General features: G+C 32.9%; 1 protein-coding gene across 1 annotated transcript; it reads left to right on the top strand.

Moving 5' to 3' along the window:
* The first annotated feature begins 5,366 nt into the window (after positions 1–5,366).
* Positions 5,367–18,685, top strand: LOC143053701 (uncharacterized). The gene is made up of 6 exons (XM_076226488.1): positions 5,367–5,454; positions 10,707–10,802; positions 11,505–11,545; positions 13,452–13,584; positions 14,088–14,138; positions 18,624–18,685. The coding sequence occupies exons 2-6, from the start codon at positions 10,730–10,732 to the stop codon at positions 18,683–18,685; spliced, it is 360 nt and encodes a 119-aa protein (XP_076082603.1). The 5' UTR covers positions 5,367–5,454; positions 10,707–10,729.
* The last annotated feature ends 30 nt before the right edge of the window (positions 18,686–18,715 follow it).

Here is an 18,715-nt window from a genome sequence, read left to right as displayed (position 1 = left end):
AATATTGAAATATGAGCCAACATTGTGCCAACAATATGCCAACGTATTATGTTCTTATCTCCCCGTATTATACCACAGATTTTTTTATTTTTTTTTAGATATTATTATAAAGTGCGAACCAAAAAATGTGCTCTTCATTCTCTTTATCTAATATTTTTAAATCTGTGTAGTCATTTAAATAGTATTTATCTTAATAATTGAATAATTTTATGCACAAACAAAAAATACTTAAAACCAGCCCTAAAAAACAAATAAAATTTGAATATAGTTTCTGCAAGTTGTTAAAATAGTCAACTGAACTCAGCTGCTCATTTGACACGAGTGTAATATCACACTCTCCACATGACAGCCGAGATTGACCTGCCAATATCATATACATTACATACTAATGATAAATATTTCTTAAAAACATGTTTGACAGACTGAAGCCATCGTTGGCATACTGCTGTTCGACCAACATTGGTCCCACATAATTTTAAAACTAGACGACGTTGGTAGACTGTTGGCAAATAGTTGACATTGTTGGCAGATTGTTGGCAAATAGATAACCTTGTTGGCATACTGATGTTGGGCCAACACAGACCCAACATGTTGGGCCAACTGAGGGCCGATGAGCAAAATGACGTTGGCCCAACATAGTTTTCCAACATTGGCCCAACAATGTTGCCAACAGAATGCCAATATTGGCCCAACACATGTTTGCTATCTGGGTAGGGACTATGATAGTCCAGTCAAACTAAATTTAAACCTCAAACTAATTGCAACAGAAAATGTTTTAGCTCTAATCTATAGCATTTAGCCCCAAATATGTACAGAAATTCAAATTGAGGAAAACTCAAAATCAGCATTTTTTATTTCTTATGGAAATTAACATTGGAAAGGGAGATAACTCCTCAAAAATTGGTCTTTTTTGTCAGTTTTTTATTGATTTTTTTAAAATTCCTGTTAAGTTTGATACTTTTATGGGGTTGTAAGTTCATATTTGACTTTAATAATATATGTAATCTTCTGCAAATGAAATGTACAAAACAGAAGTGTTATGGGTATTTTTAATTTTTTTGTACATTTTCATTAAAGAAATTGCAAATTTATGGCTTTGTCACCAGTTTGAAAAATAATGTGAATATTTAGTATTGTTTATATCTATAAATCATATTTGTTCAGCATTTTACTTGTTTAAAGAAATTTTAAACCATAAAAAGAAGAATATTTGCTTAATTAGTTTTATTCAATTTAAGATTCTTTACCTCAACATGCTCAAAAATCTACTGGTCAACTATTAAATGAATTATAAAATCTAGATTGTAGCTTGATAAAAGATATGAAATCACCTTCAAACTTGTTTGTTACACTATACAGGCTGCTAAAATATCAAGAATCAATACATTCTGTGGAAAAGAAGTGGTAAATTTATAATTTTGTATCATATTTTTTTTATATTTCTGCCTTTTTTTGGCAGAGTTATCTCCCATATCAATGCATATCTCCTTAGGAATTGTAAAATCATGATTTTTTAGTTTTCCTCAAGTTAGATTTTATGGGACTTTTTTCTGTATATATTTGGGGTATTATGCTAAAGTTTAAATCTTAAAAATTTTCTGTTGCAATTACTTCAAGGTTGGGGTCAAATGTATGCTAGATTGACTGGACCTTAAATCCAGTTCTCGCATATATATATATTCAGAATGAATAATTATAATAATGATCTCTGATTCTAAATAAATAAAGGCAACAGTAGTATACCGCTTTTTAAAACTCGTAAATCTATGGACAAAAAACAAAATCGGGGTAACAAACTAAAAATGAGGGAAACGCATTAAATATAAGAGGAGAACAACGACACAACATTAAAATGTAACACACACAGCAATGGTCTTAAAAACACATGCGACAACTCTTTGATAGGATATGCATGATATATTTGCCACTGACGTAAAGGTAGCAACACATGTTAAATCAAAACTTTAATCCACATGATCTACAGATACATATCTTGAGTGTTGTGATTAAAAAAAAAAAAAAAAAAGGACTTTTACATGTTGCAACACTGATTCACATATACATCTTAAGATGTTGAATGTAATTACGGACAGATAGGAGAAAGTATGCCTCTTAATTTTAAATAGCTGGGGAAAAACAACAAGAGTATTTTGAAATTCGACATTGTTTCAATATCATCTGAAGCTGGTTGGATATTTTTGACAAATTTATTTCAGTAGAGGCAAAGACAAAAAACATTCTTTTGCTTTTACATTACAGTATTAATTAAATAGCTTTCTCAGTGCCGTAAATTAAATAACTGATACATAATTCATCAACACATTGGTCTATTTTAAAAAAGAGGCAATCATGGCAATTGTGACTTTATTTTGACAAAAAGACTATATCTTATAAATGGACTATACATGTACCTCTTAAGTATGACACAACAGATTTTATAGTTCTAATTTGTTTTTGCGTGATGAAAAATGGAACGTTTATAAAATTTTATATCATTTTTGAAATGTTGAATTAAAATGAAGTGAAATTGTGCAAATTGAATAAGAAACCACAGCACTTAGTTGGCTCACTTCATTTACAACACACTGATTAATTAAACACTCAAGGAGACTAATTTACAGCTATTTGTTGGATGATAATGTTTTTACCCATGATTCCATTGTTGAATCAAAATACATGCACCCTTTTTCCTTCAATTTTTATTGAAAATCAAAATTTGTGCCATTTGTGACATCATGAAAAGTAGAGTGGGGTGCTCATTTTCGCCACATCTTTCCATGTTTTCTACAGTTTATGTTCAGGTCTAAATGTTTTTGAAGTATACTGTAATTTCTATATGAAGATAACTTCAAATGCAAAATATACTTAAGCTTGAAAACCGGTTTGTTTTAAGAAAATCATCTGAAAAGTTAGATTAAAGGGTGTTTGAAATTTCTGGATGTTTTGTCAATGGGGGACACATATTCACCGTTTTTACACATCTATTTAAAACCAAATATCTGCAGCTTTTAACAATTTTTATCAAATCAATTGCATTATGAATGAATAGCAGACATTTCAAAGGTATAAAGAATTCAAAATTAGGGCATTCAGTCAAATATTTACTTAGAAATACTTCTTTGAAATCGTTTTTTATTCAGGAAATTGTCCGAAAATCGTTCTCCGTTTTTCGGTCATTTTCGGTAGGAGCCGCAATTTTGTCTCAGTTTAAAAAAATATTATATTTGTTATAAAAATATAATTAACGGGTACATTTATTCCATTTCAGCCATCCTTTGAAGTTTTTACACCTCAAAATCCTTAAACGGCGAAATTGTGTCAACGGCGAAAATGAGCACCCCACTCTAAGCTAATACATAATTTTCAACAAAAAAAACATTTCCAATCTTTTTAAGCTCATCTCACCTGAAAGGTCAAGTGAGCTTTTCTCATTACTTGGCATCTTTTTTACCCAAAAAAAATTCTCAGAAACTACTGAGACAAATTTAACCATACTTGGCCATAAACATTATTAGGGTATCTAGTTTAAGAAAAAAGTGTCTGATGACCCTGCCTATCAACCACCATGGCCGACATGGATAAAAATAGAATAGGGGTAAAACACAGTTTTTGGTTTATATCTCTAAAACTTAAGCATTTAGAGCAAATCTGTCAGGTGGCAAAAATTTCGTCAAATTTTAATTTATCTGCTCTTAGATTTTCAAACAAATCAGACCTGTATTTCAGGGGAGCCCACTTTGTTGGAACCCCCACTTTGTCCTGGGTTAGGACCCCCCCCCCTCTTTTCACAATGGCTGGATCCACCCCTGAAATATAGGTCTGATTTGTTTGAAAATCCGTTGTTGGGTTGCTGCCGACTGAGTTAGTAATTTTACGGAAATTATAATATCTAATATCTAATACTATCAATTATGATTTTAACCTTATGTTATATGATTTCCAAAGCGTCAGGTGCGGATTCAGGGGTTCCGGCTGTTGGAACACCCCTTTTTTTCGGATGATAAATGCATTTGAATTGGGACATGTAGTTGGAACCCCCACTTTGTCCTGGGTTAGGAACCCCTTTTTTCAAAATGGCTGGATCAGCCCCTGAAATACAGGTGGGCGACACAGGCTCTTTGGAGCCTCTATTTTTTTTTATATTTTTTATTCATTATGATAGTCATGATAGTGTTCAATAAATCCTAATTATTGATTTTAGCTATAGAAAATATGGACATTTTAGGGTCTCATCACACCTACTCCTTTGGATCTTTAAAATCTTGACATTGATTGTTATTTTGTAGAAAGAAAAAGGGGGGTATTTCTTTTTGATTTTAGGCTAATGGTATATGAAAAGTTTACTAGATATTTTCTATATACCGGTTTTAATGTAGGTATTGATTTAGCATATTTCCTCCAATTCAGCAATTTATATACTTCTTGACACTGTCCTACTTTTAACATGATTAATTACAGATTTATAGAAGAAAAACAAATGTAGGATATATGGTGTATCCTTGTTATTCAAAACTATCTTTTTTTCTGTTAAAAGGACATTTTTTTTCACGAAAGAAAATACTTCGAAAAATGTTCCAATGACTTCTGAATACCTGGTTATGCTAGACGATTTCTTTTCTGTTTAAAATTTAATGGGAGTTGCCATTACAAGTAATAAGTTGAAAAAATAAACAATAACCCATTATTCTTGCCCTTGACTTATATTTCAAAGTCAGCCTTGTCTATAATTGTTTAATGTTGATATGAGAATAGATAAATAAGCCATTTTTTAAGTTCATTTGATAGCATAGTTTTAAAAGAGGGAAATGAACACTTAAACATGTCATGTCATGCTAAAACATGCTCAATAGACATGATAGACTGTTTTCATATTCAGACTTTTGACCAGGTTTATATTATTTTTCGACATCCTGGTACTCCGTCAATTAAGAACAGTCATAATAAGTAAAATCAAACATTTAATAGGTGTAATTTGATGTGAAATATTTCTATTTTACAATGAGTTTGTCGTGAAAAGAAAATATGAAGCAGTATATTTTCCCCAAGAATTGTACAGATTAAAAGCTAATTGACTTTACTTCTTTACGTTGCTCTAACTTGACTTGGTACCAGGATGTCCTAGGTAACCTGTCGAAAAGTCAAAAGTCGGTAATACATGTAATATGAAAAAAGTCTATTTAAACAAATTTGTTTTCAAACTGGTAAGTACAACTGATAACATTTTTAATGGAAGGATTTTTTTAAAAATTTGGTTAATTTAATGATTAACATCATCATGATTATGATTTTGGTATTTCCTGTTGGTAATTTAAGCCCCACCCTACTAGATATTCACTGCGATCCTATAATGCTCTCACTCTTTCCGGTTTAAACTGACATAGTCAACATCTTCGTTTGTTGCGGTGAAATCAAAAAATTTCAGTGTTTTTATCAGAACTGATCAATTCAGATTAAGTAAGTCAACATTAGTGTATTGATAAAGAGAAATAAGATTTTGTTAACATATTTTTATTCACATGTGCAGTTGTCAGAAATAGACGCATGGATCACTGTCACAAAGGATTTTCACTGTCATGGCATTCTGATTTTTTTAATGCAACATCAGCATAAAAATTGCACACTTATCTTATTTCCTTATTAACAAATTTAAGGCCTTATGTAAGTTATATAATACTCATGGAGTCTAATTTACAATTTTGACATGCAATAACAAGGGGATTCATATAGGAATATTAAATTGCCTCAATTTGGTTTTTATATGCCTGTTTACAGAACATATTATGGTAAACCTCTTTCCCTCATGTCCTTCTGTCCCTCTGTCTGTTTGTCCGTCCTTCCATTGTCAACATGTTGAACATTAACTCAAAAATGCTTTAACCAATTTGAATGAAACTTAGATGAATTGTTTATATCAATATTGAGGTGAGCTCTCTTTCGTTTTTTTATAAATTTTAGATTTAACGTTCACTAGTTTTGGGGTTTTATTCATTTAACAGAAAGGGGGATTTTTTTCATTTTTCAGAAGTTAGCTCCTAAACACTTTCACCAATTTCAAAGAAACTTTGGTGAATTGTTTATGTAAATTGACATGAGCTCTCTTTCAATTTTAAGCTCACCTGGCTTAAAAGGGCCAATTGAGCTATTCTCATCACTTGGTGTCCGTCGTCCGTCGACGCTGTTAACTTTTTACATTTTGAACTTCTTCTAGAGAACCACTGAATGAAATGGAACCAAACATGACAAGAATGTTCCTTATGAGGTGCTGACCAAGTATTGTTACTTTGTAGCCAATCCATCATCCAAAATGGCCACCAGTGTGGGACTTTGTTTAACATTGGACCCTATAGGAAATACATACAAATGGGTTTTTTTAGAGAACCACTGAACTTGGAATGAAACCAAACATAGCATGAATGTTCCTTATGGTGTGATGACCAAGTGTTGTTACTTTGTAGCCGATCCATCATCCAAAATGGCCGCCAGTGTGGGACTTAGTTTAACATAGGACCCTAAGGGAAATACATACAAATGTCTTCTTTTAGAGAACCGCTGAATGGAATGACACCACATATCATGCATATAGCATGAGTGTTCCTTATGAGGTACTGGTGAAGTGTTGTTACTTTGTTGCTGATTTACTGGTCAAGATGGCCACCAGGATTAATTAATTAATTACAGGGACAGTATGAAACCTCAAACATTATTTAAGTATCTGTTATCTTTTTATGCACCATTTTTGGGCATTATGTTTTCTGGTCTGTGCGTCGGTCGGTTCATTCAGTCGGTCTGTTCATTCGTTCGTTTGTCTGTTCGACGTCCGTCTGTCCCGCTTTAGGTTTAAATATTTGGTTGAGGTAGTTTTTGAGGAAGTTGAAGTCCAATCAACTTGAAACTTAGTGCACATGTTCCCTATGATATGATCCTTCTAATTTTAATACCAAATAAGAGATTCCCCCCCCCCATTTTCACGTTCTACTGAACTATAAAACTATAGTGTGTATGGGGCATGCATCTGTGCTACTTTAGGGACACATTCTTGTTTCATATGATTTCAAAAACCCAAGTAGAGTCCAGTGAGCAACACAGGCTCTTGAGAGCATCTATTTATAAATTCTAGATTACTGTTTCAGATTTTTAATGTTATTTTTTTTTTTTTTTAGCTCACCTGGCCAGAAGGGCCAAGTGAGCTTTTCTCATCACTTGACGTCCGGCGTCGTCTGTTAACTTTTACCAAAATTTTCTCCTCTGAAACTACTGGGCCAAATTTATCCAAACTTGGCCATAATCATTATTGGGGTATCTAGTTCAAAAAATGTGTTCAATGACCCAGTCAGCTAACCAAGATGGCCACCATGGCTAAAGATAGAATATATGGGTAAAATGTAAATTTTGGCTTATATGTCTAAAATCAAAGCATTTAGAGCAAATCTGACATGGGGGTTATATTGTTAAACAAGTCAAGATCTATCTGCCTTGAAATTTTCAGATTAATCTGACAACCGGTTGTTGGTTTGCTGCCCTGAATAGGTAATTTTAAGGAAATTTTGCCGTTTTTGGTTATAATATCTTCAATATTATTATTTTAGATAGAGATAAAATGTGAGCAGCAGTAATGTTAAGCAAAGTAAGATCTACAAATAATTCCACATGACCAAAATGGTCAGTTGACCCCTTAAGGAGTTATATTGTCCTTTATAGTCAATTTTACCTGATTTTTTTCTTAAATGTTTGTAATCTCTTACAAAAATCTTCTCCTCTGAAACTACTGGGCCAAATTTAACCAAACTTTGCCAAAATCATCATAAGGGTATTTGGTTCAAAAAATGTGTCTGATGACCCAGCCAGCCAACCAAGATGGCCACCATGGCTAAAAATAGAATATAGGGGTAAAATGTAGATTTTGGCTTATAACTCTGAAATCAAAGCATTTAGAGCAAATTTGACGAGGTAAAATTGTTTATCAAGTCAAGATCTATCTGCCCTGAAATTTTCAGATGAATCTGACAACCGGTTGTTGGTTTGCTGTCCCTGAATTGGCAATTTTAAGGAAATTTTGTCGTTTTTGGGTACTATCTTGAATATATAATTTGTTATAGATAGAGATAAACTTAAAACAGCAATAATGTTCAGCAAAGTAAGATCTACAAATAAATCACCATGAGTAAAATGGTCAATTGACCCCTTAAGGAGTTATTGCCCTTTATAGTCATGATAGTCAATTTTAACAATTTTCATAAATTTTGGTAAATTTTTACAATGTTTTTCTCTCTATCTACTGGGCAAAGTGCATTATAGATAGATATATTGTTAACAGCAAGAGTGTTCAGGAAAGTTATACATGTATCTAAAATTACATCACTATCACCAAAACACAATTGTGTCATGAATTCATCTGTGTCCTTTGTTTAATATATATGCACATAGACCAAGGTGAGCGACACAGGCTCTTTAGACATGTTAGAGCCTCTAGTCTTTTTTAATGATAACAAATATTTTTATTCAATTATTTCTTGATATATGGATAGCTAAGAAGCCCATGTAGCATACTAAGGGGGCCCTGTATTTTAATGGTTAAGCCTCATTTGACCAGGGAAATATAACATATTATGTTGTAAAATAACATAACTTTTTAGCTCACCTGGCCCGAAGGACCAAGTGAGCTTTTCCCATCACTTGGCGTCCGTCGTCCGTCGTCGTCGTCGTCGTCCATCGTCTGTCGTCCGTCGTCGTTAACTTTTACAAAAATCTTCTCCTCTGAAACTACTGGGCCAAATTAAACCAAACTTGGCCACAATCATCATTGTGGTATCTAGTTTAAAAAATGTGTGGCGTGACCCGCCCAACCAACCAAGATGGCCGCCATGGCTAAAAATAGAACATAGGGGTAAAATGCAGTTTTTGGCTTATAACTCAAAAACCAAAGCATTTAGAACAAATCTGACATTGGTTAAATTGTTTATCAGGTCAAGATCTATCTGCCCTCAAATTTTCAGATGAATCCGACAACCCGTTATTGGGTTGCTGCCCCTGAACTGGTAATTTTAGGGAATTTTTGCTGTTTTTGGCTATTATCTTGAATATTATTATAGATAGAGATAAACTGTAAACAGCAATAATGTTTAGCAAAGTAAGATTTACAAATAAGTCAACATGACCAAAATGGTCAGTTGACCCCTTTAGGAGTTATTGACCTTTATAGTCAATTTTTAACCATTTTTCGTAAATCTTAGTAATCTTTTACAAAAATCTTCTCCTCTGAAACAACTGGGCCAAAGTAATCCAAACTTGGCCACAATCATCTTTGGGATATCTAGTTTAAAAAATGTGTGGCGTGACCCGGCCAACCAACCAAGATGGCTGCCATGGCTAAAAATAGAACATAGGGGTAAAATGCTGTTTTTGGCTTATAACTCAAAAACCAAAGCATTTAGAGCAAATCTGACATGAGATAAAAGTGTTTATCAGGTCAAGATCTACCTGTCCTGAAATTTTCAGATGAATCGGACAACCTGTTGTTGGGTTGCTGCCCCTGAATTGGTAATTTTAGGGAATTTTTGCTGTTTTTGGCTATTATCTTGAATATTATTATAGATAGAGATAAACGGTAAACAGCAATAATGTTCAGCAAAGTAAGATTTACAAATAAGTCAGCATGACCAAAATGGTCAGTTGACCCCTGAAGGAGTTATTGCCCTTTATAGTCAATTTTTAACCATTTTTTCGTAAATCTTAGTAATCTTTTACAAAAATCTTCTTCTCTGAAACTACTGGGCCAAATTAAACTAAGCTTTGCCACAATCATCATTGGGGTAATTTGTTTAAAAAATGTGTGGCGTGACCTGGCCAATCAACCAAAATGGCTGCCATGGCTAATAATAGAACATAGGGGTAAAATGCAGTTTTTGGCTTATAACTCAAAAACCGAAGCATTAAGAGAAAATCTGACAGGGTTTAATTGTTTATCAGGTCAAGATCTATCTGCCCTGATGTCTTCACATGGATCGGACAACCCGTTGTTAGGTTACTGTCCTGAATTGGTAATTTTAAGGAAATTTTGCCGTTTTTTGTTATTATCTTGAATATTATTATAGATACAGATAAACTGTATACAGCAATAACGTTCAGCAAAATAAGATCTACAAATAATTTTACATGACCAAAATAGTCAATTGACCCCTTAAGGAGTTATTGCCCTTTATAGTTATTTTTTAACATTTTTCATAAATTTTTGTAAATTTGTAGAAAATATTTTCCACTGTAATTACTGGGCCAAGTTCATTATAGACAGAGATATTTGTAGCAACAAGAATGTTCAGTAAAGTAAGATCTACAAACACATCACGATCACCAAAACACAATTATGTCATTAATTTATCCGTGTCCATTATTTAATATGCACAAGACCAAGGTGAGCGACACAGGCTCTTTAGAGCCTCTAGTTTAAGGTAGCACAGCAACTAACTCTTGCCATAGCTAAAATTGATTTAGCCAATTTAAAGATATTAAAAATAGGGATAGATTTATTTCATAAAATAAAATACTTTATGGAATCTCATATATGATTGAATTAAACACAGAAAACAATTATATGTTATAATATACATTAAGTCCTAACATATTATGTATGTTATTCTTGAATTATGGGTTGCTGTCTTCTTCACATATTTTCAAAATATATAGAAACAAGTATATATTATTTGTTGCAGAATCAAGCAATTTAGTTATTGTCATGGATTTAGATTACATTCCACCAGCTGGTTCTACGACTAGAAAAGTTGAAAAAGAAGTTTCACAGGCTAATGGTAAATATTTCATTAATGTATTTCATATATATATTAGTGAAAATCCCTAGTTCATATTAATAATAAGGTGGTGCTGTTTCAAATAAGACTTCTACCTTTAGAAAGAAATAGAATGGTGAAAAAACTTGAAAAACAGAGAAGAATTGTTACTCTTCAACAGATTATTAACTTTCTTTAAATGTAAAAATTGAACATGATCCACCATGTTTCACCACTGTCATATGTGATTACTGTCGGCTTAAACTATCAAGGTCGAAAAAGACATAAAAGATAGATAAGATAGACTACTACATTGAACAATGCCTCTATACTACAGCATACAGCGGCGGAAAGTAATGAGTGAACTATTCTGGTTACTTTATATGTATATACAACAACAACCATTCTATTTGTATATTTCGGTGAACACAATAATAACAGTCAGTGTCAATGATTTGATCGATCGCATGCCAAGATTTGATTACCATGCAATAGTATCAAACCAATTAACGAATTATCGAAAGATGGGCGGTAACACAGATTAAAACCTATGTTGTTATTCCTGTCAACATAATACTTCCATACTATAAAGATTAACTTCTTTCAATTAACCTTTTATTTTGTAGGAAATGATTGTTTTCATTTAACTTGAAAAGAATCTGGTAAAATGTAATAAAATAATTTTTTATGAGTATATAAAGATGTTTTATTTTATGATTTCAGCTGCAGAGAGCAAAGTATCTATAAATGAGAAAGTAGTTCAGGTATTTTACTTTTTCTTTTTATACACCCGTCAAATTATTTGACGGGACGTATTATGGTATACAAATGTCCGGTGTCCGTCCGTCCGTCTGTCTGTCCGTTCGTCTGTCTGTCTGTCTGTCCTGCGTAAACATGTCGCACTGTAACTTGAGAACGACTTATCTAAATTTCATGAAACTTAATATAGTTGTTTTTTATGATGGTCAAATGATCTGTATACTTTTTGGTGAAAATAAGATTTAAACTTTTTGAGTTATGGCACTTTGTAACTAAAACAGGGGTGTGTTATTTTTCACATGTCGCACCGTATCTCAAAACTGATTCTTGATTATTGCTTAAAAGTTTACACACTTCTTAGTTATATTAATCTTAATATCTGTATACTTAAGCTTTTTGGTGATGATTCAAAATTTCATTTTTGAGTTATTGAGTATTTTGTAAAAAAGGGGGAGGGTTTTTTACATGTCTCGTCGTATCTCAAAAACGATTTATGACTGTTGCTTTAAACTTTACACACTTCTTTGTTTTATTAATCTAAAGATCTGTATACTTTTTGGTGATAATTCAAAATTTCATTTTTGAGTTATTGAGTATTTTGTAAAAAAGGGGAGGGGGTTTTTACATGTCTCGTCGTATCTCAAAAATGATTTATGACTGTTGCTCTAAACTTTACACACTTCTTTGTTTTATTAATCTAAAGATCTGTATACTTTTTGGTGATAATTCAAAATTTCATTTTTGAGTTATTGAGTATTTTGTAAAAAAGGGGAGGGGGTTTTTACATGTCGTGCCGTATCTCAAAAACAATTTATGATTATTGCTTAAAACTTTACACACTTCTTTGTTATATTAATCTAAAGATCTGTATACTTTTTGGTTTGATTCAAAATTTTATTTTAGTGATATTTGTAAAAAAAAAAAACGGGGGGGGGGGGGGGGGGGGGGTTCACGTGTCCCGCCGTGTCTCAAAAGCAATAAATGGTAATTGCTTAAAACTTTCTCAGAAACTATTTATGATTATTGCATAAAACTTCCACACAAGACATCGTGCTTATCATGCGCTCATGGCGCCGCTGTTTATTATACATTTTTGTACAACAAATATAAAAATAAGGAAAAGTGGTATGATTGCCAATTCAGTGTGACAAAGTCCAAGTTCAAATAAAGCAATTTATTTAAAACCTATAATATGAAATCAATCAGACCTTGAAAAATCCAATTGCACGAGTTCACTATCTATTCATATCTATGTTTATGTTCATATTAGTTTTAAACTACTGTTGGTAGTCTTGGGAGGTCACCTCAATGGTTAATTAGATGGTTGTCCAGACTAAAATACACACAAAAAAGCATATCATACATATTATTGAGTCTGTGCATCATAAATTGTTTATAATTTTAGACTTTTTATTGTATACGTTTTAATAATGTTATAAATCAAGTATGAGAATTTGAGTCGAATTGGTGATCATAAATTTGACAGCTAATACCCCTTTAAGTAGTTTTTCAAGTTTTTTTGATTAAGGAATGACTGGAATATTTTTTCTGTCTATGAAGAAATAACATAAAAAATTTGGTGCACACTGAATAACGCGCATAGTGGGTTATTTAACAGTGTGCACCACATTTTTTATGTTATTTCGAATAGACAGAAAAAATATTACAGTCATTTCTTATAATTTAATTCTAAATTCAATTTTAAACCGTAGAAAACCATGAAAAAACGTTAATGATGTCATGGTCACATGACTTAATTATGTCTATGGGCTGATAACAAAATAACGTCAGCCAATCAGAAGACGTGTTACATCCAAAATTAAATTGTATGAATATAAATAACAGCACACGAACCAAACCTTTGGCTTTTGATATCATTTGTATAGTAATAAGTTACATTTTTCTTCACAGTTCAGAAAAAATGAAAAAAAAAAAGGAAAAGTATCTGCTGTTGAACCAACTTCCGGACCACAGGCTGCAGTTTATCCAAAGAACAAAGGAAGCAGTGTTGTATCATTGAAGTTATCTGCTTCAATGCGCCAAGGTTTATATATAGAAAATTTATCATTAACTCTGTTAGAAATTCAATTCTGTAGTTCCTTTAAAATGAACATTTGAGAAACTTGTAATGACGAATCATCATTTGTTAATGAAATAAAATTGAGATTGGAAAAAGGGAATGTGTCAAAGAGACAACAACCCGACCAAAGAACAGACAACAGCCGAAGGCCACCAATGGGTCTTCAATGCAGCAAGAATCTCCCACACCCAGAGGTGTGATTCAGCTGGCCTCTAAACAAAAATGTATACTAGTATAAAGTATATAGAAATAAAAAATCTCATTGTTTATGTGTTGAACTATCAGAAAAAAATATTAAATTCAATTACAAGTTACTCAAATTTTAATGTTTCAGTGAATCCATATCCAACAAGCTCACTCAAAACATTTTAGCATTGGTTTAAGAAAAACAGTAAACTTGGTGTAAGTGTGTTAACTTGTCAATTGAATTTGTTTTATACATTATATGATATGTTTATTATTTTCAGAGGCTCGGAAAGATAACAGTGCAAGCAGGTCACATTCAGACTTAAATCCAGGTATGTTCCTTTTATGTGTTTTTGCAAAGATTTTATTCATGTTACTTCAATTTTAGTATAACCCTTTTTCCCTTTGTTTTATTTTGTTTTCCCCATAGCTTTACAACTTTTACACTTAAATGATTTATTACACATTAATACACTACTGGTCCGAGTACACAGTTATCATCCCTTGATTTTCGTTGTCCACGAATATAGTCCTAAGTGTGGACAGTGTGTTACTTGCCAATTTTTAGCTCACCTGGCCCGAAGGGCCAAGTGAGCTTTTCTCATCACTTGGCGTCCGGCGTCAGGCGTCTGTCGTCGTCCGGCGTCGTTAACTTTTACAAAAATCTTCTCCTCTGAAACTACTGGGCCAAATTTAACCAAACTTGGCCATAATCATCATTGGGGTATCTAGTTTAAAAAATGTGTCCGGTGACCCTGCCAACCAACCAAGATGGCCGCCATGGCTAAAAATAGAACATAGGGGTAAAATGCAGTTTTTGGCTTATAACTCAAAAACCAAAGCATTAAGAGCAAATCTGACATGGGGTAATATTGTTCATCAGGTTAAGATCTATCTGCCCTGAAATTTTCAGATGAATCGGACATTCCGTTGTTGGGTTGCTGCCCCTGAAATTGTAATTTTAAGGAAATTTTGCTGTTTTTAGCTCACCTGGCCCAAAGGGCCAAGTGAGCTTTTCCCATCACTTGGCGTCCGGCGTCCGGCGTCCGGCGTCTGTCGTCCGTCGTACGTCGTCGTCCGGCGTCGTTAACTTTTACAAAAATCTTCTCCTCTGAAACTACTGGGCCAAATTACACCAAACTTGGCCAAAATCATCATTAGGGTATCTAGTTTAAAAAATGTGTCCGGTGACCCGGCCAACCATCCAAGATGGCCGCCATGGCTAAAAATAGAACATAGGGGTAAAATGCAGTTTTTGGCTTATAACTCAAAAACCAAAGCATTTAGAGCAAATCTGACAGGGGTAAACTTGTGTAACAGGTCAAGATCTATCTGCCCTGAAATTTTCAGATAAATCGGATAACCTGTTGTTGGGTTGCTGCCCCTGAATTAGTAATTTTAAGGAAATTTTGCTGTTTTTGGTTATTATCTTGAATATTATAATAGATAGAGATAAACTGTAAACAGCAATAATGTTCAGTAAAGTAAGATGTACAAATATGTCAATATGACCGAAATGGTCAGTTGACCCCTTTAGGAGTTATTGCCCTTTATAGTCAATTTTTAACCATTTTTCGTAAATCTTAGTAATCTTTTACAAAAATCTACTCCTCTGAAACTACTTGGCCAAATCAATCCAAACTTGGCCACAACCATCTTTGGGGTATGTAGTTTGAAAAATGTGTCCAGTGACCCAGCCATCCAATCAAGATGGCCGCCATGGCTAAAAATAGAACCTTGGGTAAAATGCAGTTTTTGGCTTATAACTCAAAAACCAAAGCATTTAGAGTAAATCTGACAGAAATAAATTTGTTTATCAGGTCAAGATCTACCTGCCCTGAAATTTTCAGATGAATTGGACAACCCGGTTTTGGGTTGCTGCCCCAGAATAAGTAATTTTAATGAAATTTTGCTGTTTTTGGTTATTATCTTGAATATTATTATAGATAGAGATAAACTGTAAACAGCAATAATGTTCAGCAAAAAAAGATTTACAAATAAGTCAACATGACCGAAATGGTCAGTTGACCCCTTTAGGAGTTATTGCCCTTAATAGTCAATTTTTAACCATTTTTCGTAAATCTTAGTAATCTTTTACATCTTCTCCTCTGAAACTACTTGGCCAAAATCATCATTGGGGTATCTTGTTTAAAAAATGTGTCCGGTGACCCGGCCAACCATCCAAGATGGCCGCCATGGCTAAAAATAGAACATAGGGGTAAAATGCAGTTTTGGGCTTATAACTCAAAAACCAAAGCATTTAGAGCAAATCTGACAAGGGGTAAATTTGTGTAACAGGTCAACATCTATCTGCCTTGAAATTTTCAGATAAATCGGATAACCTGTTGTTGGGTTGCTGCCCCTGAATTAGTAATTTTAAGGAAATTTTGCTGTTTTTGGTTATTATCTTGAATATTGTTATAGATAGAGATAACTTGTAAACAGCAATAATGTTCAGCTAAATAAGATCTAGAAATAAGTCAACATGACCAAAATCGTCAGTTGACCCCTTAAGGAGTTGTTGCCCATTTTATTCAATTTTTAACAATTTTCACTAATTTGGTAAATTTTTGTAAATTTTTACAAAATATTTTTCACTGTATCTAAAGGTCCAAGTTTATTATAGATTGAGAAAATTCTAAGTACCAAGAATGTTCAATAAAGTAAGATCTACAAGCACATCACTATCAGCAAAACACAATTTTGTCATGAATCCATCTGTGTCCTTTGTTTAATATGCACATAGACCAAGGTGAGCGACACAGGCTCTTTAGAGCCTCTAGTTGGTTATTATCTTGAATATTATTATAGATAGAGATACACTTTAAACAGCAATAATGTTCAGCAACGTAAGATGTACAAATAAGTCAACATGACCAAAATGGTCAGTTCACCACTTTAGGAGTTATTGCCCTTTACAGTAAATTTTTAACCATTTTTTGTAAATCTTAGTAATCTTTTAGAAAAATCTTCTCCTTTGAAACTACTGGGCCAAATTTAACCAAACTTAGCTATAATCATCATTGGGGTATCTAGTTAAAAAAATGTGTCCGGTAACTCGACCAACAAACCAAGATGGCCGCCATGGCTAAAAATAGAACATGGGGTAAAATGCAGTTTTTGGCTTATAACTCAAAAACCAAAGCATTAAGAGCAAATCTGACAGGTAGTAAAATTGTTGATCAGGTCACGATCTATCTGCCCTGGAATTTTCAGATGAATCAGATAATCGGTTGTTAGGTTGCTGCCCCTGAATTGGTAGTTTTGAGGAAATTTTGCTGTTTTTTTGTTATTATCTTGAATATTATTATAGATAGAGATAAACTGTAAACAGCAATAATGTACAGCAAAGTAAGAACTAAAAATAAGTCAGTATGACCAAAATAATCAATTGACCCCCTAAGGAGTTATTGCCCTTCATAGTCAATTTTTAACAATTTTCTTAAAATTTGAAGATTTTCAATAACATTTTCCACAGAAAGTACTGTTATAGGTAAAGATAATTGTAAGCAGCAACAATGTTTAGTAAAGTAAGATCTACAAACACATCACCATCACCAAAACACAATTTTGTCATGAATCCATTTGTGTCCATTGTTTAATATTCACATAGACCAAGGTGAGCGACACAGGCTCTTTAGAGCCTCTAGTTTTTATACCCCTTCCAAATTTATTTCTCCATGTTTTATGCCTCAAATAGCAAGAAGGGGGTGAAATGACACTGTAAAAAAATTTGGGTCATAAATATTAATGTAAAGTAGTGATTAGGTCCAGGTGAAAAAGGTAAAAAATTAGCACTTCGGAAGCTGTCGAAAGATTTCAAGACCCCCTTAACATAAAATTGTCCATATTTTGAGTTAGAGCTGATGAAGTTTTCTATAATTTTGATATAATTTGTCCCAAAAGTAGTACAACACACTGTAAAAATATTTTTTTAGTTTTCATTTATTGTCTAAAAGAAATGCACTACGAAATACCTGTGTACTCAGACCTACTTTCACTCTTGTAATGATGATTGCTTTGTGTAATACTGAAGAACATTTTGTTCATGAATTTTTCATCATTATATATTCAAAATTGCGTTTTCAAAATTTCTATTTTGGGGAAATCCCTAACAAATAGTGACAGTTTGCAGGTATGCAACTGTCCAGAAATAATAGTCTTGAACAGCCTTGTCAACAGCTCTTAGAAGGTTGTTATTAAAGGAAAAGAGAATTTTTCCTCTGAATTGGAGAAAAACTTTATTTTGATAAATTATATACACTTTCCGATACAAAAATTTAACCTCAGAATGCAGGATTTTACATCCAAAATTTTCTTGAGCAAACCCCCTACAAGGTTTCGGATCATCACAGGTGACACAGATTCTTTTGGGTGTAGTACACTTTGGGCTAGTTTTTTTTTCCACTAGCTCTGTGGGCAAGTGCTTCAAAAAGTTTTTGGCAGAGACTGCATACATTTGTGTAAGACAATACCGGTATCACTTTCTAAAGTCATAACCAAAAAGTCTCATGCCTGAAAGTAAACTAAAGTGCCATCAGGTCACTATAAGCTTTTTTCCTTTATAATGAAGGTAGGTATGTTGAATTTTGAAGAAAGGCAAGATTCGCAATGATTTTTATCCATTTAAAGAATATTTTGATATTGAAGTTTTCTGTTTTTAAAAAATGTAGTAGGATTCACTAAGATTAACTCCTTTAAATTAATCATTTCTATTGTAGGAAATTATTTTTTTCATTAAAATAAATAAATCTGGTAAAAAGTAATAAGTTAAATGTTTAATGAGTCTATAAAGATGTTTTATTTTATAATTTCAGCTGCAAAGAGTAAAGCATCTGAATATGAGAAAAAAGGCGAGGTATTTTTACTAATTTATTGACTTTTATAAAAATTAGGAGATGAGTTATGA

Source organism: Mytilus galloprovincialis, chromosome 12 (assembly GCF_965363235.1).
Source record: "Mytilus galloprovincialis chromosome 12, xbMytGall1.hap1.1, whole genome shotgun sequence".
Taxonomy (NCBI): domain Eukaryota; kingdom Metazoa; phylum Mollusca; class Bivalvia; order Mytilida; family Mytilidae; genus Mytilus; species Mytilus galloprovincialis.
The sequence above is the reverse complement of the archived record's forward strand: the minus strand, read 5'-3'. Positions and strand labels throughout refer to the sequence as shown.

What these genes read in the sequence shown, in the direction of transcription:
- LOC143053701 (XM_076226488.1), top strand. Translation starts at nt 10,730, where the DNA reads ATGGATTTAGATTACATTCCACCAGCTGGTTCTACGACTAGAAAAGTT. An exon ending in AGAAGTTTCACAGGCTAATG is followed by an intron (nt 10,803 to 11,504) that starts GTAAATATTTCA and finishes TTATGATTTCAG; the next exon opens with CTGCAGAGAGCAAAGTATCT. An exon ending in ACATTCAGACTTAAATCCAG is followed by an intron (nt 14,139 to 18,623) that starts GTATGTTCCTTT and finishes TTATAATTTCAG; the next exon opens with CTGCAAAGAGTAAAGCATCT.